Source organism: Heloderma suspectum, chromosome 4 (assembly GCF_057233095.1).
Source record: "Heloderma suspectum isolate Gila_16-S chromosome 4, 16-S_ref, whole genome shotgun sequence".
In the NCBI taxonomy this organism is placed as follows: domain Eukaryota; kingdom Metazoa; phylum Chordata; class Lepidosauria; order Squamata; family Helodermatidae; genus Heloderma; species Heloderma suspectum.
Window position 1 is genome coordinate 286257468 of NC_139461.1, and position 25383 is coordinate 286282850.

General features: G+C 45.0%; 1 protein-coding gene across 9 annotated transcripts in view; it reads left to right on the forward strand.

Annotated features, from left to right (window-relative positions):
- Positions 1-25383, forward strand: part of SLC9A8 (solute carrier family 9 member A8) — a 91150-nt gene that overhangs the window by 28135 nt on the left and 37632 nt on the right. For 8 of the 9 annotated variants that reach the window (XM_084854111.1, XM_084854112.1, XM_084854114.1 and 5 more), the window contains 3 exons: positions 9324-9382; positions 22939-23022; positions 25282-25383. In XM_084854111.1, the coding sequence (XP_084710237.1) occupies positions 9324-9382; positions 22939-23022; positions 25282-25383 (245 nt within the window). The remainder of the gene's footprint in view (positions 1-9323; positions 9383-22938; positions 23023-25281) is intronic. The other variant, XM_084854120.1, reaches the window with a different exon arrangement.

The window sequence follows — 25383 nt, forward strand, 5'->3', positions numbered from 1 at the left end:
ATGCATAGGATTTGTACTGTTAGCTATAAGTCTCATACGCTTTTCCTTTTTTAAGCTCCTGTATACATGGATCTTGCAGTAATCTGTAATGGTGCAGTTTATACTGACAATTACTAGGGATGGGTAAGCTTCCCATGGCTCGCAGGAGATTGGCACAGAAATAAAACCTGTGCCAATCTCCTGCGAGCCACAGAGAGCTATTTCCCCTAAATGGCCTATTGAAATCAGTGGAGATATTAAAGAGGCTCCAGCTTTGAAAATGGCTGTGGGGATGGGATAGTTCAGGAGGCATGGCTCAGTAGTAGAGAACTTGGTTTACATGAAGAAGATCCCAGGGTCAATCCCTGGCATCTCAAGCTAAAGGGGTTAGGCAGCGCGTGATGAGAAAAGACGGCTGACTGAGATCTCAGAGAGTCATTGCTCATCAGAGTAGACAATGGTGGGCTAGATGAAGAAATAGTCTGACTTGATATAAGGCAGCTTCCTATATTCCTGTGACCCTTGGGACTTTGTTGAGGTAAGCATTACTGAGCCCCCAATGCTTGTTTCTGACCCCAAGTCGTACAAATTTCACTGGCAGTTTTATATATCCCCAGCATTTTAAAATAATGAACATACAACCATTTTGAAATCAGTTTTCAAAGACCTGTTGTGTGGAAGTGTGTGTGTGTGTGTGTGTGTGTGTGTGTGAGTAGCTGCAGCATTGAGCATTGGTTGAATGGCCATCATGTAGCAGAATATATTATTTGACAGAAGAATACATAATACCGAAGAGATTAAAGATGTGTGCAGGAGATGAACACATTAATTATGAACAGTTACAGAAAATATGTCACTATTGAGATGTCAAGCAATCAGCTTTATGATATTTTACATGGTTCATTTGGTACAAAAATGATTCCTTGGGCATGGTTTGAAACTTGTCAGTTCCCGTTCTCTTTTTGAATAAGGGCATTCCAACCAATAACTGGAAAGATGATTATATAACTAAATTCAAACCCCTTCCTTTCCATTGCTTAATCAATCTCATAGCTGTTTAAGCAATACTCCGGGGTCCTTCTATGGAATTGCTTTCTACCATGTCCTGTTAGTTAGGAAATTCCATTTTGAAGGGAGATCAACTGTTCTCCTTTACCCACATGCCTTTGGAGCCTTCCAGGACAATGTTCATGCCACAGCATGTCTGGGCATAAAGCCATAAGCCTTTAGGAAATTTTCTTTTTGAGCTGGCAACCCTCTGTCTTCATATCACTTCTTAATTGTGAAATGAGCAAATTCCTCTCAGCAATGTGGCTTATCGGGAACAGATCAAGGAGTTCACAGCCTGTAAAGTAGTCAGGTTTGGAGTTGTGGGCGTTCTCTTCCAGCCTGTGAACTGCAGGTGTTGCCAAAGGCTTGTGGCAACAGTCTTAAAACAGATTAAGCATAGCCTGTCCTAAGCTTTTAGAGTATCTTGAAAGCTTGCTCTAATATTCTCAACTGCGGAGTGGATTGTCAAGTCCATGGCCACTTGGCCCTCCAGCAACATTGATGGATCTAGGAGTACTCCCAAACTACAGACCTGATCTTTCAGAGGAAGTGCAACTCCATCCAGAACAGGCAAGGAACCTATGTCCCAGACTCAGGAACCCCTCAACTGCACGGATTCCATCTTGCCAGGATTCAGTTTGAGTTTATTGGCCCTCATCCAGCCCATTACTGAGTTCAGGCACTGGTAATGCCCCCTTCCTCTTTCACCCAACAGCCAATTGTGTAGTGGTTTCCTGGTTTTTGTGCAGTTCTTGCCTCCCTCCGCCCCGCCCCGCCCCGCCCCGCCCTTTCTACAATATTGAAATGCCTCACCTAAGGCTTAGTTACTGGCAGTAAGAGCTACAATGAGCTTTAAACTAACATATGCTGATATTTGTGGTGTTTTTGGCCCCACCCTTTTGCCCCTGCCCACTACTAGAAGGCAGTCCCTGAGAGCTTCTGCAAAATTGGATTCAGCCCTTGGACTGAAGAGGCTCCCACCCCTGGTTTAGATCCTTCTGCAATTGACTGTGTCCCACTTGACTGGACTGTCTATTTGATTTTGGTATTATATTCCTTGGGGGCAAGTTGGTTTGCTAGAGTTAGTGAAAGGATCAGCTGCACATCTCTGCTGTTGCCAGTGGAGGCTGGTGGCTCTAATGCCAGTGGGGTGGTGAATCCACTTGGGGTTTCAGTCAGAACCAGCCAGAACTCTAAAGGAGCTATCCAGAGTGCTGAACCCCAACCCCCAAATAGGTTAAACACCTTGGATTGCTCCTTTAGAGTTCTGACTGGTTCTGACCGAAACCCGGAATGGATTCACCACCCCACTGGCATCTCTTTACCAGTAAATATAAGTGGCACAGATTGATCACATCACATGTTGTGGCCTTTTTTTCGTGGGGTTTCAGTGACTTTTCGTGTCTTATTCTGGAGCTTCAGTTCTTGTTTTTACACAAACCACTTTGTTGCAACATTTTAAGGGCCATCCTCTACTGACACCTTGAAATGTGTATATGAAGGCAAACAAGCTGCAGCTTTTCAAGCTGTCTTGCATTATATGGAGTGTCTCGTGTGATGTTCTTTTGATTACTTCAGTAAATCCAAGTGGCATCTGCCTGTTTTAGAATACCTTTCAGAACTCCCACTTTCAGTCTTCAAAACCATGTCTTCCTAGGAATAAAGAATAGCTCCTGGATCCTGTACGCCTTCTTGCATTGAAATAATCACAACATGGATTGTGTTTCACTTTTAATTTGCATAATTCTCTATACCCTTACTTGGGGTCATCCTCACAATAACCCTTTGAAATAGAATCATAGAATCATAGAATAGTAGGGTTGGAAGGGGCCTGCAAGGCCATCGAGTCCAACCACCTGCTCAATGCAGGAATCCAAGTCAGAGCATCCCTGACAGATGGCTGTCCAGCCTCATCTTGAATGCCTCCAGTGTGGGAGAGCCCACCACCTCCCTAGGTAATTGGTTCCATTGTCGTATTGCTCTAACAGCCAGGACGTTTTTCCTGATGTTCAGCCGGAATCTGGCTTCCTGTAACTTGAGCCCATTATTCGGTGTCCTGCACTCTGGGATGATCGAGAAGAGATCCTGGCCTTCTTCTCTGTGACAACCTTTAAAGTACTTGAAGAGTGCTATCATATCTCCCCTCAGTCTTCTCTTCTCAAGGCGAAACATGCCCAGTTCTTTCAGTCCCTCTTCATAGGGCTTTGTTTCCAGTCCCCTGATCATCTTTGTTGCCCTCCTCTGAACCTTCTCCAGTTTGTCTGCATCCTTCTTAAAGTGTGGTGCCCAGAACTGGACACAGTACTCCAGATGAGGCCTAACCAGTGATGAGTAGAGGGGAAGTACTTCCTGGGATTTGGAAGCTATGCTTCTATTAATGCAGCCCAAAAGAGCATTTGCCTTTTTTGCAGCCACATCACATTGTTGGCTCATATTCAGCTTGTGATCGACAACAATTCCAAGATCTTTCTCGCTTGTAGTGTTGTTGAGCCATGTATCCCCCATCTTGTAACTGTGCATTTGGTTTCTTTTTCCTAGGTGCAGAACTTGACATTTATTCCTATTAAATGTCATTCTGTTGTTTTCTGCCCAGCACTCCAGTCTATCCAGATCACTTTGAATTTTGTTTATCTTCCAAAGTATTAATATTAAATACACCATCATATTCCTGCTGTACAGAAGGGTGTAAGGCCCCAGGCCTGAACCAAGCTATTAGTAGTTTTAGAGTGGCTTAGATCCATAATGCTCTCTGCCTTTGGTCAGAGGGCTGCTGTTTTCCCTTAACTGGCCTCTTGATGTAGCCAGATGAGTCAAAAGGGTGAGAAGCAGCTCTAAGAACATTCCTCGCTCATGAGGAGAATGTCTTATCACTGATGTGCCTGAGAAGCAGAGTTTGTTTACCTTAAAGCTACAGGTGGCTATGCTGAGAACCTAGTGCTGTTAGTCCATGCTGAGCTAACATGTATTGTATGAAACCCATTTGACCCAATGACTTACAGCACACAGGCATACCCAATGGTTGGATCAGAGAAGCTGTCTGATCCAACCATTGGGTATGCCTGTGTGCTGTAAGTTACCCAATAAAGTATCTCCTTGTAAGTAAACCATTGAATCTGATTTATCACTATCTTGGCACTTCTAACCTAAGAGTTCAACGCTCACTGCAGGGGCGATACATTGGGGAACTGAGGCGGACGGTTAGAAAGTTGCCTGACTTTGCCCCCGTTTCCTTGGAATGTTGTATGCTCTCTCCTTTTGATTGGTGCAATCTTGCACTGGCTCCAAAATGTAAGATAGGATGTGACATCAACTGTATCCTGATACACCCTGCTCCTTCCCCACCTCTGCTGAGCTTTGTCAGGCTACTCTTGCGCTACGCTGGCATCCTTCAGGGAAACTCCAGCACCTCATCATAATTAAAAGCTTCTGGACTAGTGCTGGGGCTAATCCTTTAAAAGTGAGATACAAGTAGTTGCAGGTAATAATCCTGTTTCCAGGCAAGAGAAGGAGCAGCACAATGCTATTGTAGGCTTATTTTTTAGTTATTTATTTGATTTGTACCCCACCTTTCTACCCAAAAATGGCACTCAAGGTGACTTTTATGTGCTGCTCGTCCCATGCCTTGGACAGCACAAATAGAGGTAATTGCTGCTGTTAGCATTATTCTTGTGCCATCAACATGTGCTTAATGTTTTACAGATAATCAAAAAGCAGTCTTTTTTAATTTAATGACCCTGGATTCCTGCATGAATTCTGTCTTAAGCAACTGTATGCATTTACAAAGTCATTTATAGTGTGTAATTGGAAGTATAAAAAGCAACCACCTAAAGAGCAGTGGGTAGATAAAATTTGGGAGACTATGACCAGGTTCGCACAATCACAGAGGGGGAAATAAGCCATGGTGGCTTATTTCCCTTGCTGTGCATGCCAGTCACATGCTGGGGGGATTTGCATTATTGCCCTCACCAGCGCAGCTTTCTCTGTCATGCAAACCTGGCGAGAGTGGCTTGTTGCTGTGGTTAACAAGCTACCCAGAACCCATGGACTGTTGTAGGGGTCTGGGTGGTTTGTTAACCATGGCGACAAGCCATCCTCTCCGGGTTCGCTCAAGCACAGCAAGCTGTGCTAGCGAGGGTAATTATGCAAATCCTCCTGGCAAGCAACTGGCATGTGCAGCAGGGCAAATAAGCCAGTGTGGCTTGTTTCCCATCTGTGATCATGCGAACCCAGCCTATGACTACGTAGAAACTTACTTGGCAAGTGGAGCAAGCAAGAAATCCTAACTTGAACAAAGATATTACGCACCATAGTTTCCATTTATTTCCCATGTTGAAGGCCTTCAAACTTTTGATGAAATTACAACCAATTACAGTTGCCTATATTTTTTTCTGACTAATACACACATTCACACAAAATAACAACGCACTGGCACACAGCCCTTTTATATGCTGTATAAATTGGATTTTTATTCTGTTCCATATGTAGAGTAAGAATTATAATTAGTGAATTTCTTTGTTTCTTTCATGGTTTTGTTATATTGTTATTTATTTATTTTATTTATTTAGACTATTTCTTGGCCGCCTTTCAGAGCAGACGCCCTCCCAAGGCGGCTCACAGCAATAAAATACATAAAACTGTTAAAATATTAAAAGTGATAAAAACAATAAAAACAACAATAAAACCAACAACCATGTTAACAGCAGTAACAGCATCAATAGCAGTCATATCAATAGGCCAAGGTAAAATAATATGTTTTCAAGGCCTTCTTAAAAGTCTGCAATAATGGAGCTTGGCTAACCTCTGATGGCAGCTTGTTCCAAAGCTGTGGGGCCCATTGCAGAGAAGGCACTCTCACGTGTCGTCGCCCACCTGACTGCTCTCACGGGTGGACAAATGAGAAGGGGGCTCTCTTTCTGATCTTAAAGTGTGGGCAGGCTGATACGGGTGAAGGCAGTCCTTCAAGTACCTTGGTCCCAAACCATTTAGGGCTTTAAAGGTCAAAACCAGCACTTTGAATTGGACTCGGAAATGCATCGGTAATCAGTGCAGCTGGCGCAGTATAGGTGTAATATGATCGAATTGCCTTGTCCCCACTAATACTTTGGGCGGCTGCATTCTGCACAAGCTGGAGTTTCTGAACTGTCTTCAAAGGCAGCCCCACGTAAAGCGCATTACAGTAGTCCAGTCTGGACATGATTAGTGCGTCCTCCCCAGGTAGAGTTGCAGGTGGCATATCAGCCTAAGCTGGTAAAAAGCACTCCTGGACACCGCAGCCACCTGGGCTTCCCCAGTTAGCTCAAGAGTCCAGGAGGACTCCCAGACTGTGCACTTGGTCTTTCAGTGGGAGTGCAACCCCATCTAAGACCAGTTGTAAACTTCCATCCAAAGTAGTTCGTTTCCCAACCCACACTACCTCTGTCTTGTCTGGGTTAAGTTTCAGCTTGTTCATCCTCATCCTTCCCAAAACAGCCTCCAGACACTGGTTCAAGAGTTCCATAGCCTCCTTGGGATGTGCAGATGGAAATGAGAGGTAGAGCAGAGTATCATCCACATACTGATGACATTTCAGCCCAAACCTCCTGATGACTTCCTCCAGCAGTTTCATGTAGATGTTAAAAAGCATGGGGGACAAGACAGAACCTTGTGGCACCCCACAGGCTAACAGCCATAGGGTGGAACAGAAGTCCTCCAGCACCGCCTTCTGAGACTGCTCCTCCAGAAAGGACTGGAACCACTTTAAAACTGTGCCTCCCAAGCCCAAATGATCCAGAAGGATACCATGGTCGATGGTATTGTTAGCTGCTGAGAGGTCCAGAACAACCAACAGGGTTGCAAACCCCCCATCCATTCCCTGGAGTAAGTCATCAACCCAGGTAACCAAGGCTGGTTCCATCCCATAACCAGGCCTGAAACCTGATTGGAATGGGTCTAAATAATCAGTTTCATCCAAAAGAGCTTGGAGTTGTGAGGCCACCACATGCTCTATCACCTTTCCCAAGAATGGCAAATTTGACACAGGGTGGTAATTATCTGGAACCATAGGATCTAAGTTTGGTTTCTTCAGCAAGGGCCTCACCACAGCTTCTTTCAAAGCTGCATGGACCTCGCCCTCCCTCAAGAAGGTATTTACCACCTCCAAGGTCCAGATATCTAGCCCAGTTCTGGCAGGTTTCACAAGCCACGATGGGCATGGATCTAAAGGGCAAGTAGTAGGCCTCAGTCCTCCAAGTAGCTTGTCCACATCCTCAGGTTGCACAAGCTGAAAGGTATCCATAACATGACTAGATGGTGAGCCAGCCCTGTCCATATCAGTCTCTGTCAAAACAATGCCATCCAAGTTGGCATGAATACGAATGATTTTGTCTGCAAAGTGTCTGGCAAATTGTTCACAGAGGGCCTTTGAGGGTTTGAGTTCTTGTGTTCCAAGGCCTACACCCAAGAGGCCTTTAACCGCACGAAAGAGCTCTGCTGGACGACACTGAGCAGATGCAATGGTGGCAGAGAAGTAGGATTTCTTTGCTACCATCACCTCCACAGAACAAGATTGCAAATGGATTCTTACCTGTGTTTGATTGTATTCGTTCCGAGTCTCCTGCCATTTGCGCTCCAATCGTTGACACAGTCGTTTCATTGCCCTCAGCTCCTCAGAATACCAAGGAGCTGACACAGTTCTATGACTAGGTTGAGGACGTTTGGGAGCGATCATATCAATAGCCTAGGTCATCTCCTCATTCCATTTGGTGACCAGGACCTCGGCAGGACCGCTGGCTAAGCCTGCAGGAAAATCCCCAAGGGACCTCAAAAATCCATCCGGATTCATCACTCTCCAGGGATGGGCCATCAAATTTGGTCCCCCACCCCTGTGAAGGTTACTGGTGGCCTGAAGGTAAAACTGATCAGATAATGATCTGTCCATGCCAAAGGAGTCACTACTGGCTCCCCCACCCGCATATCATTTTCTCCCAATCCGGCACAGAAAACCAGGTCCAAAGTGTGTCCTGCCACATGTGTTGGGCAAGGTATTATTTGAGACAGGCCCATGGTTGACATGGTGGCCATGAAATCCTGAGCCGCTCTTAACAAAGTCGCTTCGGCATGAATATTAAAGTCCCCCAAGACTATAAGCTTTGGGGTCCTCAGCGTCACGCTCGACACCTCAGTCAGCTTAGGCAGGGAGACTGTTAGGCAGTGGGGTGGGCGATACACCAACAGAATCCCTCTCCTGTCTCGGGTGCCCAACACCAGGTACAGACACTCAAAACTGGCTGACTGTTGGATGGGGAATCTGACGAGGGAGATCGAATCCCTATAGACCAAGGCTACCCTCCCTTGTATAAAACATACATTATTATGTATGTTCTTCTTTTTGTTGCCTTTGTTTTCTTAACTGTATTTCGAAATAAAATTTCAGGAAGACAAGAAGAAAGCAGGTCAATGCTCTGAGGAGCATACAGTCAAAATTCAACCGTGTAAGAGACAGCAGGGAGGAGGAAAGGGAGAATCAAGAGTATTGGGAGGAATATAAGCAAATGCAGTTATGATAGCTTCAGCAGTACTTTCCCTCCATGCTAGAAAGATCACTGCACTGTTATCTTGGCTGCCTCACTTAGCTTTATAATCAAAAGAAGATGGTCTAAGTGCCCCTTAGCAATGAGCTGCCAAGTTCTAGCCTGCCCAGTCCTTCTGTGCCATTAGAGCAGTTAAGTCAATAGAAACTGTAGGAGATGTCTTATCTTTGCTTGCAACCACCCTGCTGTGACTTCTGTGCTGTTCAGATAATGGCATCAAGAAAGTCAGGTCAGGCGTAAGATAGCAGATGTTGATGAGAAGAGTGAAGGACTGGTCAAAGGTGACAGAAGGGGAATGCAAGATCATTGCAAGAGATTCCACTTGCAACCAGATTCCACTTGCAACCAGATGACATGAATAGCCCATGGTGCCAAAGGGCTATTATTTACATCTTTCCTCCCAGGCTGGAAAGAGCACTGCAGTGTTATCCTGGCTGCATCACTTAGCTTGATAATGACTTGCATTAAATAATGTGTGATTTTATTGACTGGATTGTGTTGTTAATTGGGTGTTGGGGTTGGGATGGGCCAAGCAACTGTTGTGTTGTATGAAAGATAGTGCCTTAGGGCAGGAGATGGAATGAAGTGACTTCCTTGTTCATTATAGCCCTACAGCATGATAGGTGTCTTAGTACCACGCCCTCAAAGCAAGCCTAGGATCTGAACACTTTGATGGGCCAAAGCTTTTCATATTTCACATGGTTCTTTCTCTCTTTTTCTTTTTAGGTATTCTCATGGGAGCATTTATAAAAATTATAGAATCTCAAAAGCTAGCCAACTGGAAGGTATACCTGCAACATTTTAAACTTTTTTTTTTTGCAATATTCTTTATGCTGAGCTTAAGTTGAGCAAGCAAAATGGTTGCTAGCTTGCAACTCTTCTCGAATGTCCTGCCCCCATATTTAGGGTTCCCTGTTTCTCTGATCCCTGAAGTAGGAAGAGTCATAAGAACATAAGAGCCGTAGTGGATCAGACCAAAGGTCCATCTAGTCCAGCATTCTGTTTGTACAGTGACCAGCCAGCTGCCCATGGGAAACCCACAAACAGAACATGAGTGCAAGAGCACCCTTCCGCCCACGTCCCCAGCAACTGGTGTACTTAGGCATAGTGCCTCTGATACTGGAGCACATAGCCATCAGGACTAGTAGCCATCAATAGCCTTCTCCTCCAAGAATATGTCTAATCTCCTTTTAAAGCCATCCAAATTGTTGGCCATCACTATGTCTTGGCTGGATCATCCCAGCCCAACCCAATAAGCAGTACCAGCAGCTGCCTGGGGGCATCAGGATTCAAGAGGCACTGGGGTAGTCTGCGAGATCTCAAAAGGGAACACAATCCCCTCGCCTCCCGTATCCTTACCCCTACTGTGATCCCTCAGCACTTCAAGGGAGGTGTGACCCACTCCCCGGAATTTTCATTTTGCAGCCCCTTTCCCTTGTAGCATGTGGAAGGGACTGCAATGAGGAAAACTGTTATTCCCTCCCCTTCCTGGATCATATAGGATGCAGGAGGGGATGGAAGGCAAACAGTACTGGTTTTGCAATGGGTTGCAATATAGTTTGATTGGAGGCGCTCTTCATTCCATCTGACCTGGGAATGCAGCCAAGAAACAACCCTAGCCAATGAGTGAGACATAGAGAAGATTAAAAGGCTCTAAACAAAGTCGTGCAACATTTCCCTTAGTGTCATTCCCTCTCAATAAGACAGCCCCATCTTCCATATCTTTATTACTTCTGATCTAGGGAAGATCAGTTAGAGTTGAGTTCCCCCACTAGAAGGGTGAAGCAGCAGTCTTTTTGCCTGGTTTCAGCCACCGGACCTCAGAAACAAAGAGGCAAGGAAGGAAGATGACGCAGGAACATACCCATGTTAGTCTAGTTTGTCCAGGCTCTCAGACACGTTTTTCTCTACTACCCGGGAACCTTTTAAACTGGAAATGCTGGGGACTGAATTTGGAACACAACACTTGATGGGATTTACTGCCACAGGATGGGGTAATGGTTGCGAGTTGAGATGGCTTTAAAAGAGGATTAAGGTCTGTCAGTGGCTTTTGGCCAAATGGAACCTCCCATGTTCGGAGGCAGGATTACACTGAATACCATGTGCTGAGGGGCAACAGTGGTGGGTGGGGTGCATTCCCTGCATGCACTACACGTGGGCTTCCTGAAGGCATCAGGTTGGCCACTGTGGAAAAGACCGCATGGACCTTGGCTCTGATCCAGTAGGGCTTTTCTTATGTATCTATGACCTTCTGCGCATTCTGCTACTGAGCTATGGCCTCTGACTACTCCAGCTTCGTATCTGGGGAGAAAAAACTAATTATTTCCCTCTGCTCTAGAAAATGTAATTTTCGAAGAAAATGGGATCCTTCAACAACATTTTACAGTTCAGTGTGCCAGCCAGCCAGCCGTACCCTTTTCCAGAAAACTCCATTCAACCCTCTAGTTGATGGGTTTTGCCCCAACAGACACTTACTGTTCTGTGGCCACTGAGCATGCTTATTCCTTGTTATGCTGTTTTGGGGTGGGGATGGGGGGCAGGTTGGCCCTTAGGGTTTTTTTCTTAAGTCCCCCCCCCCCATTTTTGCAAACTTTAAAGTTCCCCTGAACCTTCTGATAGCTCTCTCTTGTTTCTCAGTAATGCCATTTTGGCCACAAAAGCATCATAACTCATCACCTTAGTTCACTATTAGTATATGCAAATAGGACCTGCAACAAAATGTTGCAGTGTGGAGTGTTCCAGCTCCAGCCAGGAAGCTGTGGCTTCTTCCCAGGTATTCCACTCCATTCCTCCTTCCCCTCGGATTTCCATTTTTTCCTCCCAACAAACAGTCCTCATTCTGTAGCCCCTGAACACACTCAGTTGTCATTGGGCTTTTTTTGGCGGGGGGTGGGGGAGAGGGAAGATACCCCTCCTTAGGGTTTTAAAAAAATTTCTCCCTCTTATGTGTGATTGATGCCAATTTTATTCCCTAAGATTCCACACGCACCTCAGAACTGATTAGGAAATGTCATTGTCCTCAGTTCCTTTTATGGGAAGTTTTAAACGGGTAGCTGAGAATGAGCTTAATAAAGTTGTTTCCTTTTATTATGGGAGAATAAAAATGCTAGAATTCACTGGATAATAGTGCAAGCCCACTATTGCAGGCAATTAATGACAGATCTGACTTCCGTTATGCCTAATTTAAAAATAAAATTCTAGCCACTTGACACATAGTTGGTGGGCCATAATAATAGCAGATTATATTACAATCATTGCTTTGTGGATGTCTCATCTAGTCCAAGAATCAGGATCTTAAGATTCAAAATTGTTGTGGTCCTCATTTATTTACAATACAATCCTATACATGTCTACTCAGAGGTAAATTCCACTGAGTTCAAAGGGGTTTACTCCCAGGTAAAATGGCATAGGGTTTCAGCCTTAGTTACTTCTTCAGCCTTGTATCCCGTGCTGCTCTGAAAGTTAACAAGTGAAAAATGAAATTTAAAATGGAAAAGATACTAAACCGTGGGAAAGATACTTACCTGTTTAATCTCAGTGACCACATTTGAGCCCATACATAATCCATTACTTCCTAGAAAAAAACCACCCATCTTAAGAGTGTTATGAAATAGATGAGACCAGCTACCCTAGGCATGCCCAGTGTACTGTTACACTCTTCGCTGGTCCCACTCTGTGTGCCAGAGGGAGCAATCCTATGTCCCCTAGACAGCATCTGGGAGACATAGGATTTTCCAGATTCCTGAAAAACAGGACTCCGAGCTTGGAGCCAGGAAACCACTCTCCTCCCACTCTCCCTTGTAGCCAGCTTGGAGAGAACTGCCCCGGCTGCCTCTCTGCACTCACTAAACAGAGTGCAGAGATGGGGAAAGGAGGCATTCCTGGGGCAGGGAGGGGAACAGGCTGAGGCAGCTGTGTTACACCTTTTCCTTTCACTTTCCCCAGCTGCTTTCCCTCCCCCTCCCTGAAGCCTCTGTTAGGTGAAATAGCCTGTCTAGCTAAAATGCATTGCAGGAGACACACAAAACACCTCCCTTTCTGCATAGGATACTCGTAAGCCTCCGAGTTTGGGGGCTTATGAGTACCCAGGGTGCAACCCATAGGATTGCCGCCTTACTTGATTTCAGCCATAAATAACCCACAATCCACTGATTGGTTCTATGTCTCATCCACAATGGTTATATAACAATATCTAGTTACTTAGGTCTCCTTATTAAGAACAACAATAACAACCATCACCTGGTTGGAGTCTTCTTCAAATCAACGGCTGGGTTCAGACCCACATTCAAGGGTTGAGTATGGGTTGAGTGTGAGTTGTTGAACTGTGGGTTGTTGTTGAAACATGTGTTATTGTGTTGTCTGAACCGAGCACACTAACAAACCATGGTTAACCATGAACAACTCATGGAAAGAACCCATGCTTTGTTGTTGGGTTGTGAGCTGTGGGTTGTTTGTGATTAACAAACTATGGCTTGTTATTGTGGCTGGGTTCAGACAACACAATAATCCACATTTCAGCAACAACCCACTGTTCAGCCCATACTCAACTCTTGAGAGTAGGTTATCATCTTGTCTGAACCCAGCCTGTGTCCAGCTCTGTTGAGAGGGTTATCAGCATTTCATAAGCTTGATTTCTATTGAAGTAAGGAATTATGAACAAATTCTTGATGGACTATTCAGTATATCAGGTTTCTTTAAAGTCAGCACTTCTAAAATCTGCCACCCTGTATCATTTCCAGTACAAATTTTGTGTATGTAAATGTAAAATACAGAGAAGAGATAGGCATGAGAAATTGACAAAATGGTTTTGCTGAAGCCAGCATGTATAATTTTAAAAATGGACTTCATGTTTTAAAAGTGTAGCAAATGACTGTTTAAAACTAATTTAACTGAACTGAGCACTTTGGTAGACAGCTGATTGCCAACACCCACAGTAAATTGGCTTTTAAGCGTCATCAGTTATATTAAAATCCGAGATTTGCAATCTTTAGGGGTAAAAATAGCTGTTATCCTTTCCTATGTGGCCTTGCAGATTGCCTGCATTCTCCAAACCGAATAACTAATATTGAGGGTTTGACCTAGAGTCACAGGGCTGAGCTTCAGAGCACGTTACTACACCCTCCCTGATTCCCCAGTAATTGTTATGCCTTTCCCCCCTGCCCTAGAGCCATTATATTGCTTGTTCCACATGTGAACTATGGACTATTTCCCTGGTTCTGTTGGCTAGCTTTTTCAGCCTCCTTTTTTGACCAGATTACTTGCTGTTGACTGTCTCTGGTATGATGATCTTCACCTATGACTTGGTTACTTGTTTGGGCTGCAGAACTAACTGAAGACGGGGTTGCCTTGACACTTGTGAGGCCTGATAACATAAACACATCCCTCATCTTGAAGACAGAGTGTGCTGTTCCAGATATTCTAATTTCTGCACTCTAGACATTTACAGTGCAATCCTAGACACGTTTACTCAGAAGTAAACCTGATTGACTTGAACGGGGCTTGACCCTAGGGAAATGTGTATAGGATGCAGGCTTTACTGTCTTTTGCTTGACTTTGTGGCTGACAGGGACCAATGCAAGACCACTGTGGGCTGCGCACCTGATAGAAGGGCTTCCATAGTGAGCTTGGCAGGGGAGCAGGAACAAGGGAGCTGTTTTCCTGGAGATTTCTCTTGTTCCTGATTGTCCTCTACAGCTTGTAAAGCAGGGGTGGGCAACATTTTTGCCCTCAAGAGGCACAGTTGCACAAATATGAGCCCCTCACGTCAGAAGGTGTCCAATATACTACTGGGGAAGAGCAGAGGGTATTTCCAAGTAGCGCCAGAAAGAGTGAAGCGGCTGGGCCAAAGCTGAAAGGACACTCAGCTGTGGATGTGTCTGGTGGTGAAAAGAAAGTCCGATGCTGTAAAGAACAGTATTGTTTAGGAAGCTGGAATGTCAGATCAATGAATCAAGGTAAGCTGGAGGTGGTCAAACATGAGATGGCAAGATTGAACATCGACATCTTGGGAATCAGCGAAATATAATGGACAAGCATGGGCGAATTTAATTCAGGTGACCATTATATCTACTACTGTGGGCAAGAATCCCTTAGAATAAATGGAGTAGCAGTTATAGTCAATAAAAGGGTGGGAAAAGCAGTACTGGGGTACAATCTCAAAAACGATAGAATGAACTCGGTACGAATCCAAGGCAAACCATTCAACATCACAGTAATTCAAATCTGTGCCCCAACCACTGAGGCCGAAGAAGCTGAGGTTGATCGGTTCTATGAAGACCTACAACACCTTCTAGAACTAACACCAAAAAAGATGTCCTCTTCATCATAGGGGATTGGAATGCTAAAGTAGGAAGTCAAGAAATCACCAGGATAACAGGCAAGCATGGCCTTGGTGTACAAAGTGAAGCAGGACAAAGGCTAATAGAGTTTTGCCAAGAGAACACGCTGATCATAGCAAACACTCTTTTCCAACAGCACAAGAGGCGACTCTACACATGGCCATCACCAGATGGTCAATATCGAAATCAGATTGATTATGTCCTTTGCAGCCAAAGATGGAGAAGCTCTATACAGTCAGTCAAAACAAGACCTGGAGCTGACTGTGGCTCAGATCATGAGCTGCTTCTTGCAAAATTTCGGCTTAAATTGAAGCAAGGAGAGACAAGAAGGCCTTCTTAAATGAACAATGCAAAGAAATCGAGGAAAACAACAGAATGGGAAAGACTAGAGATCTCTTCAAGAAAATTGGAGATCTCAAGGGAACGTTTTGTGCAAAGACGGGCATGATAAAGGACAAAGAAGGCAGGGACCTAACAGAAGCAGATGAGATTAAGAAGAGGTGGCAAGAATACACAGAAGAACTATACAGGAAAGATCTGAATGTCCCTGATAGCCATGATAGTGCGGTCACTGAACTTGAGCCGGACATCCTCGAGAGTGAAGTCAAGTGGGCCTTAGGAAGCATTAGTAACAACAAAGCTAGCGGAGATGACAGTATTCCAGCTGAGCTATTTAAAATCCTAAAAGATGATGCTGTTAAAGTGCTGCACTCAATATGTCAACAAATCTGGAACACTCAACAGTGGCCACAAGACTGGAAAAGGTCAGTTTACATTCCAATTCCAAAGAAGGGCAACGCCAAAGAGTGTTCAAACTACCGCACAATTGCACTCATTTCACATGCCAGCAAGGTGATGCTCAAAATCAAGCTAGGCTTCAGCAGTATGCGAACCGAGAACTACCGGAAGTACAAGCTGGGTTCCGAAGAGGCAGAGGAACTAGAGATCAAATCGCCAACATTCGCTGCATCATGGAGAAAGCAAGAGAATTCCAGAAAAATGTCTATTTCTGCTTCATTGACTACGCTAAAGCCTTTGATTGTGTGGATCACAACAAACTGTGGCAAATTCTGAAAGTGATGGGAGTACCAGACCACCTTACCTGTCTCCTGAGAAACCTGTATGAGGGTCAAGAAGCAACAGTAAGAACCAGACATGGAACAACCGATTGGTTCAAAATTGGGAAAGGAGTACGACAAGGCTGCATATTGTCACCCTGCTTATTTAACTTATATGCAGAGTACATCATGAGAAATGCCGGGTTGGATGAATCAGAGGTCGGAATTAAGATTGCTGGGAGAATTATCAACAACCTCCGATATGCAGACGATACCACCCTAATGGCAGAAAGCGAAGAGGATCTAAAGAGCCTCTTGTTGAGGGTGAAAGAGGAGAGTGCAAAAGCTGGTTTGAAACTCAACATTAAAAAAACGAAGATCATGGCATCTGGCCCCATCACTTCCTGGCATATAGAAGGGGAAGAAATGGAAGCAGTGACAGATTTCATTTTTTTGGGCTCCAAGATCACCGCAGACGGTGACTGTAGCCATGAAATTAAAAGACGCTTGCTCCTTGGGAGGAAAGCTATGGCCAACCTAGACAGCATAGTAAGAAGCAGAGACATCACCTTGCCGACAAAGGTCCGTCTAATCAAAGCTATGGTTTTCCCAGTAGTAATGTATGGCTGTGAGAGCTGGACTATAAGGAAGGCTGAGCGCCGAAGAATTGATGCTTTCGAACTGTAGTGCTGGAGAAGACTCTTACGAGTGCCCTGGACTGCAAGGAGGTCAAATCAGTCCATCCTAAAGGAAATCAACCCTGAGTGCTCATTGGAAGGACAGATAATGAAGCTGAAGCTCCAATATTTTGGCCACCTAATGCGAAGAGAAAACTCCCTGGAAAAGACCCTGATGCTGGGAAAGACTGAAGGCAAAAGGAGAAGGGGACGGCAGAGGATGAGATGGCTAGATAGCATCACGGATGCAATGAATATGAACTTGAGCACGCTCCGGGAGAGAGCGCAGGACAGGAAGGCCTGGCGTGCTATGGTCCATGGGGTCACGAAGAGTCGGACACGACTGAACGACTGAACAACAACAACAAGGGAAAACTACTAAACCATTCAGGTATGACCTCAATCATATCCCTTATCAATATACAGTGGAGGTGAGGAATAGATTTAAGGGATTAGTCCTGATAGACAGAGTGCCTGAGGAACTATGGACGGAGGTACATAATATTGTTCAGGAGGCAGCAACTCAATCCATGCCAAAGAAAAAGAAATGCAAGAAAGCAAAGTGGCTGTCTGATGAGGCTTTACAAGTAGCTGAGGAAAGAAGGCAAGCGAAAAGCAAAGGAGAAAGTGGAAGATATATCCAAGTGAATGCAGAGTTCCAGAGAATAGCAAGGAGAGACAAGAAGGCCTTCTTAAATGAACAATGCAAAGAAATCGAGGAAAACAACAGAATGGGAAAGACTAGAGATCTTTTCAAGAAAATCTGAGATCTCAAGGGAACATTTTGTGCAAAGACGGGCATGATAAAGGACAAAGAAGGCAGGGACCTAACAGAAGCAGATGAGATTAAGAAGAGGTGGAAAGAATACACAGAAGAACTCTACAGGAAAGATCTGAATGTCCCTGATAGCCATGATAGTGCGGTCACTGAACTTGAGCCGGACATCCTAGGGAGTGAAATTAAGTGGGCCTTAGGAAGCATTACTAACAACAAAGCTAGTGGAGATGACAGTATTCCAGCTGAGCTATTTAAAATCCTAAAAGATGATGCTGTTAAAGTGCTGCACTCAATATGCCAACAAATTTGGAACACTCGACAGTGGCCACAAGACTGGAAAAGGTCAGTTTACATTCCAATTCCAAAGAAGGGCAACGCCAAAGAGTGTTCAAACTACCGTACAATTGCGCTCATTTCACATGCCAGCAAGGTGATGCTCAAAATCCTACAAGCTAGGCTTCAGCAGTATGTGAACCGAGAACTACTGGAAGTACAAGCTGGGTTCCGAAGAGGCAGAGGAACTAGAGATCAAATCGCCAACATTCACTGGATCATGGAGAAAGCAGGAGAATTCCAGAAAAGCATCTATTTCTGCTTCATTGCCTACACTAAAGCCTTTGATTGTGTGGATCACAACAAACTGTGGCAAATTCTGAAAGAGATGGGAGTACCAGACCGCCTTACCTGTCTCCTGAGAAACTTTTACGAGGGTCAAGAAGCAACAGTAAGAACCAGACATGGAACAACCGATTGGTTCAAAATTGGGAAAGGAGTACGACAAGGCTGCATATTGTCACCCTGCTTATTTAACTTATATGCAGAGTACATCATGAGAAATGCCGGGTTGGATGAATCAGAGGTCGGAATTAAGATTGCTGGGAGAATTATCAACAACCTCCGATATGCAGACGATACCACCCTAATGGCAGAAAGCGAAGAGGATCTAAAGAGCCTCTTGTTGAGGGTGAAAGAGGAGAGTGCAAAAGCTGGTTTGAAACTCAACATTAAAAAAACGAAGATCATGGCCTCTGGCCCCATCACTTCCTGGCATATAGAAGGGGAAGAAATGGAAGCAGTGACAGATTTTACTTTCTTGGGCTCCAAGATCACCGCAGACGGTGACTGTAGCCATGAAATTAAAAGACGCTTGCTCCTGGGGAGGAAAGCTATGGCCAACCTAGACAGCATAGTAAGAAGCAGAGACATCACCTTGCCGACAAAGGTCCGTCTAATCAAAGCTATGGTTTTCCCAGTAGTAATGTATGGCTGTGAGAGCTGGACTATAAGGAAGGCTGAGCGCCGAAGAATTGATGCTTTCGAACTGTGGTGCTGGAGAAGACTCTTACGAGTGCCCTGGACTGCAAGGAGGTCAAATCAGTCCATCCTAAAGGAAATCAACCCTGAGTGCTCATTGGAAGGACAGATAATGAAGCTGAAGCTCCAATATTTTGGCCACCTAATGCGAAGAGAAAACTCCCTGGAAAAGACCCTGATGCTGGGAAAGACTGAAGGCAAAAGGAGAAGGGGACGGCAGAGGATGAGATGGCTAGATAGCATCACGGATGCAATGAATATGAACTTGAGCACGCTCCGGGAGAGAGCGCAGGACAGGAAGGCCTGGCGTGCTATGGTCCATGGGGTCACGAAGAGTCGGACACGACTGAACGACTGAACAACAACAACAAGGGAAAACTACTAAACCATTCAGGTATGACCTCAATCATATCCCTTATCAATATACAGTGGAGGTGAGGAATAGATTTAAGGGATTAGTCCTGATAGACAGAGTGCCTGAGGAACTATGGACAGAGGTACATAATATTGTTCAGGAGGCAGCAACTCAATCCATGCCAAAGAAAAAGAAATGCAAGAAAGCAAAGTGGCTGTCTGATGAGGCTTTACAAGTAGCTGAGGAAAGAAGGCAAGCGAAAAGCAAAGGAGAAAGTGGAAGATATATCCAAGTGAATGCAGAGTTCCAGAGAATAGCAAGGAGAGACAAGAAGGCCTTCTTAAATGAACAATGCAAAGAAATCGAGGAAAACAACAGAATGGGAAAGACTAGAGATCTTTTCAAGAAAATCTGAGATCTCAAGGGAACATTTTGTGCAAAGACGGGCATGATAAAGGACAAAGAAGGCAGGGACCTAACAGAAGCAGATGAGATTAAGAAGAGGTGGAAAGAATACACAGAAGAACTCTACAGGAAAGATCTGAATGTCCCTGATAGCCATGATAGTGTGGTCACTGAACTTGAGCCGGACATCCTAGGGAGTGAAATTAAGTGGGCCTTAGGAAGCATTACTAACAACAAAGCTAGTGGAGATGACAGTATTCCAGCTGAGCTATTTAAAATCCTAAAAGATGATGCTGTTAAAGTGCTGCACTCAATATGCCAACAAATTTGGAACACTCGACAGTGGCCACAAGACTGGAAAAGGTCAGTTTACATTCCAATTCCAAAGAAGGGCAACGCCAAAGAGTGTTCAAACTACCGTACAATTGCGCTCATTTCACATGCCAGCAAGGTGATGCTCAAAATCCTACAAGCTAGGCTTCAGCAGTATGTGAACCGAGAACTACTGGAAGTACAAGCTGGGTTCCGAAGAGGCAGAGGAACTAGAGATCAAATCGCCAACATTCACTGGATCATGGAGAAAGCAGGAGAATTCCAGAAAAGCATCTATTTCTGCTTCATTGCCTACACTAAAGCCTTTGATTGTGTGGATCACAACAAACTGTGGCAAATTCTGAAAGAGATGGGAGTACCAGACCGCCTTACCTGTCTCCTGAGAAACTTTTACGAGGGTCAAGAAGCAACAGTAAGAACCAGACATGGAACAACCGATTGGTTCAAAATTGGGAAATGAGTATGACAAGGCTGCATATTGTCACCCTGCTTATTTAACTTATATGCAGAGTACATCATGAGAAACGCTGGGTTGGATGAATCATAGGTCAGAATTAAGATTGCTGGGAGAATTATCAACAACCTCCGATATGCAGACGATACCACCCTAATGGCAGAAAGCGAAGAAGATCTAAAGAGCCTCTTGTTGAGGGTGAAAGAGGAGAGTGCAAAAGCTGGTTTGAAACTCAACATTAAAAAAACGAAGATCATGGCATCTGGCCCCATCACTTCCTGGCATATAGAAGGGGAAGAAATGGAAGCAGTGACAGATTTCATTTTTTTGGGCTCCAAGATCACCGCAGACGGTGACTGTAGCCATGAAATTAAAAGACGCTTGCTCCTTGGGAGGAAAGCTATGGCAAACCTAGACAGCATAGGAAGAAGCAGAGACATCACCTTGCCAACAAAGGTCCGTCTAATCAAAGCTGTGGTTTTCCCAGTAGTAATGTATGGCTGTGAGAGCTGGACTATAATCAGGAAGGCTGAGTGCCGAAGAATTGATGCCTTCGAACTGTGGTGCTGGAGAAGACTCTTACGAGTGCCCTGGACTGCAAGGAGGTCAAATCAGTCCATCCTAAAGGAAATCAACCCTGCCTGCTCATTGGAAGGACAGATACTGAAGCTGAAGCTCAAATATTTTGGCCACCTAATGTGAAGAGAAAACTCTCTGGAAAAGACCCTGATGCTGGGAAAGACTGAAGGCAGAAGGAGAAGGGGACGGCAGAGGATGAGATGGCTAGATGGCATCACCGCTGCAATGAATATGAACTTGAGCACACTCCGGGAGAGAGCGCAGGACAGGAAGGCCTGGCGTGCTATGGTCCATGGGGTCATGAAGAGTCGGACATGACTTAAAGACTGAACAACAACAACAACATGTGCATATGAACACATATACAAGTGCAGTCATGCTCACATTGTTTCCCCATACCCCTATCTCAACATGCAGGGATGGGGAGGTTTCAGTGAGAGCACACCTCCTCCCCCTGGTAATCAGCTGGGAGGGAGGCAAGCATAGGGAACATATGGGCAACATATGTGCATTGGGATTCATGCGGCCCTTGGAGGTTGCCTGTGTGGCCTTCCACAGGTGCCCAAGCTGCCAGATGACCCATTTCCCCTCCCCACACATGCTGTTGCTGCTACCACTACAATTATGCCAGGGAAGAGGGTGCATGGGAATGAGACTCGTGTGCCTTCTTCCCCAGCACAACCCCGCTTTCATCAGCCCGCAGTTGTGCTTGGGAAGAGGGGATGTAAAGATAATCATCCCCATGCACCCTCTCCCTTGGCACAATTGTGGCAGTAGTGCATAGGGACGAAATGAGGGGGGATCTGGCCCCCACAGCAGGCCATATAGGTTGCCTGTATATTCTCTAAAGGGTGAGTGTGAAATTCTGCTGTTGGATTATATAGCCTCAGGGAGTGGCTCAGCCTTTCTTTACTGATTTGTCAAACACAGGGAAATCTCTTAAGTGTAGACCAAGCAGTGAGAGGGCTACTTTGTAGTCCAGTGCAATTCATAAATATAAGTGCATGGAAGGTAAAGCCATGAGGATATTACCAATGGATTGTAGGTGTCCTAACTGGACTTTAGGAAAGAGGTTGTTGTTGTTCAGTTGTTAAGTCGTGTCCGACTCTTCGTGACCCCATGGACCAGGCCTTCCTGTCTTCTGCTCTCTCCCGGAGTGTGCTCAAGTTCATATTCATTGCATAGGAAAGAGGTATCTGATGCTTAATAGCTTATAAAGCAGGGGTGAGCAGTGTGTGGCTCTCCAGATGTTTTGGCCTACAACTTCCATCAGCCCTAGCTGGCATTGCCAATGGTGAAGGATGATGGAAGTTGTAGGCCAAAACATCTGGAGGGCCACAAGTTGCCCACCTGTGTTATAAAGCCTGAGGTGTTTAGGATTTTTTGGTCATAACAAGCATTTCAAAATGCGATTACTTTCTATAGGGAGCCAGAGCAGACCCTGAGGAATCAGAGCAATGTATTTTCCAGGCTCATCCCTGTCCAAAAGTTGAACTACCATCTTCTGCATCTGTTGTGGCTCCCAAGGAGTTCCACCCAAGTGTAGCAGCTACCTCCCACATATCCTTGCCATATGGATGGCAGACGTGGGACAGTTGGGAATAGAGCCTGTTGCAGTTGTGCATCCTTACTCAAGTTCTGCTCATTACTAATGCTTGTTTCTGATTCTGAAATCCAGCAGTAGCAATGTGAGATGTTTCTAGTGAATGGTGTTTTTTTGGCACAGGCATCAGTTTCCCATTCTGTTTATTTGGAAGCAACAGTTCAGATAATGCTCCCTTTCCTTTAGCCACTGGGTGAAAAGCAATTTAAAGGGTAATCTTGAGGATGTTTGCTATCATAAACTCCTCTTTACTTGTGGTAGGAAATGAGGCAGATTAATATAAAATTCATTTCCCAGCATTTTTATGTCTTAAAATGTTCCCAATTTGGTAGACACTTCAAAGAGGCTGGATTTAGGTTTCATTGTTTGTTCCAGATGTGGTATGATTCCCTTTATCACACATTTCATAATCCTTTCTTTATCTTTTTTGTTTGCTGCATTTTGCAGGAAGAAGAAATGTTTCGTCCCAATATGTTTTTTCTTCTTTTACTTCCACCGATTATATTTGAATCTGGGTATTCATTACATAAGGTGAGATGTTGCGGATATTTTGTTGCTTTATTTATTGTTTTGTCAATAGTGTAATCCACGAATGATGAACCTTTTTCAGCCTAGGGCTGAATTCCAATTTGGGAAGGGTCTCGGGGGGCTGCATTCCAGCAGTGGGCAGGACTGCGGGCATGGAGTACAGGTGATGGCAGATGTAGTTCTTACCAGTTTGGATATTTTGGGTATTTTTCCACCAAGCATACAAAACTCAGCTCAATTCTATGGAGGTTTACTCAGGAGTAAACCTGAATTGCAACAGTTTTCAGGCCTGCAAAGCACAACTCAATTCTAAGCAAGTCTGCTCAGGATTAAGCCCAAGTGCAACAGGGACCACATCCAGACAGCAGGTCAAAGGCTCCCCATCCCTACTCTAATCTCAGTTATTTCGAAGTACATATGAGTCCAGTAAAATTCCACCCAGTTTTATATTAGTTTAACTGAGAGTTGATTCACACATATATGTACATCATATGACTACTTTACTGCTGGAACTCCATTGAAAAATTGGGTTGGATCCAGACCTGCCATTCCACAAACAGATTGACTCCTTCCATTTGCAGGAATGAGTCAGATCCAGTGGAGATTCCCATTCCACCAACAGGCGAAATTAGGGGGTGGGGAGCGATTTTTGCTGATTTCTCTTCGCCCTGCAGCCCCCAGAACCACCTCCCATACTGTTCTGGAGAGTCCCACAACCCTCTGGAGCCATGCCCCCTTCCCCTGGCCACCAATTGTTTGGTAGCTTTCCAGCTTTTGTGCTGTTTTTCACCATTCTGAAAGGTTGAAATGCACAAATGCCTCTCCTAAGGCATAGTTACTGGCAGGAGAAGCTTTAAGCTACAATATGCTAGGTTGGTGGGCTTTTTTGTTTTTTGTTTTGCATTTTTGGCCCCACAACTTTACCCCAACTTCCCTCAGTTGTCTCGCTTTGTTAGGTGTGTGGATTATTTTTGTCCCTTAAAAAAATGGTTTTCCTGCTCGATCAAAGGGAAAGTATGAATACTTCTGGCTTGCTACAAAAACAAGCTGAGCACAGTGGTCCCAATTAAGAGAACGGAGCGCCAGAAAAGGCTGCTCCAAATCTAACAAGCTTACAGTTGCCACTGATTTCTTATGGATGGAAAGCCAAGCCTCTCGCAGGCCTGATGAGTTCTTAGAAGGGTGGCGGGAGGAGAGTTTGGTCTTGACTCTCTTCTCTCATCCCTAGCAGCATCACGCTTATATTTAATAGCCCTGATCAGTACTGATCTGACGTAGGGAAGTGCTGAGATTGCACTTGACAGGCAGGTTGTTGGACAGGTTGGGTGGTGGATATTTCCCCCACCCAGCAATCTATTTCACCTTCATTGTGACAAATCCCGTTTTTTGCACAGATCATTCTCACTGGAGTGGGGCAAATTAGTGCCCTGGCCCCTGGCGAAGGTGGCGAATACATTTGGATCTGCTTTTGCTCTAGTTACTTGGCACAACAGTGTCCTTGGTGGTGGGTGGGCTTATACCACCACCACTACCCAGCTGTTTTTTGGTGGGAGACCCTTTTCCCCACTTCTATCAAAGTCTCACTCCATTGACTTGAATAAAGATGAGGACAAAAGTCTCTTGCCAAAAAATGGCTGGGGGCGGGGCAAGAAAGGTGAGAATCCAGAAGGGGAACAAATAAAGTGAAAATCCAGAGCGGGGGGGGGTGGGGGTAAACAAAGGTGAGAATCCAAAGCAGGGGACAAGAAATTCAAGAATATGGGGTGGGGGGGGAAGAAAAGTGAGAATTCAGGGAGAAGTGGGGGCAAGAAAAGTGGGAATCCAGAGAGGGGGAGCGCTCGAAAATTTTTACCCCCCATGGCAATTTATAGTGATGCCTGGGACACTTTTTCAATATGTCAAATATGCCTGTGGACCCAAAAACGTTGTCTCCTCCTGCTGTAGTAGAATGAAAATTGTCTACACTGTGTGATTAATTTCTAAAAGAGAGAGGCTGGGCCTCAACCTGCCTGGAAGTCAGTGCCCATGGATCTGAAAGCCCTGTCTTCTAATCCTAGATATGAATGGCTGACCTGTGTTTACTCATTGGATGGCACATGTCTTCTGCATTTCCTCGATCCATTGTACTGTATTATCACTTCATGTGTTCGGAGCCCAAGTCCTGGTGCCAAAGACTGGTTTTGCGGCTGAGCTCCCAGCCGATTCCTGAGCTCCCAGCCAATTCCTGACTTCCTGGTTTCCTCCCCTTCCCCTTGTTTTTAGGGGAACTTCTTTCAGAACATAGGATCCATCACCCTGTTTTCTGTGATTGGGACAGCAATTTCAGCTTTCATTGTCGGAGGAGGAATTTACTTTCTGGGTCAG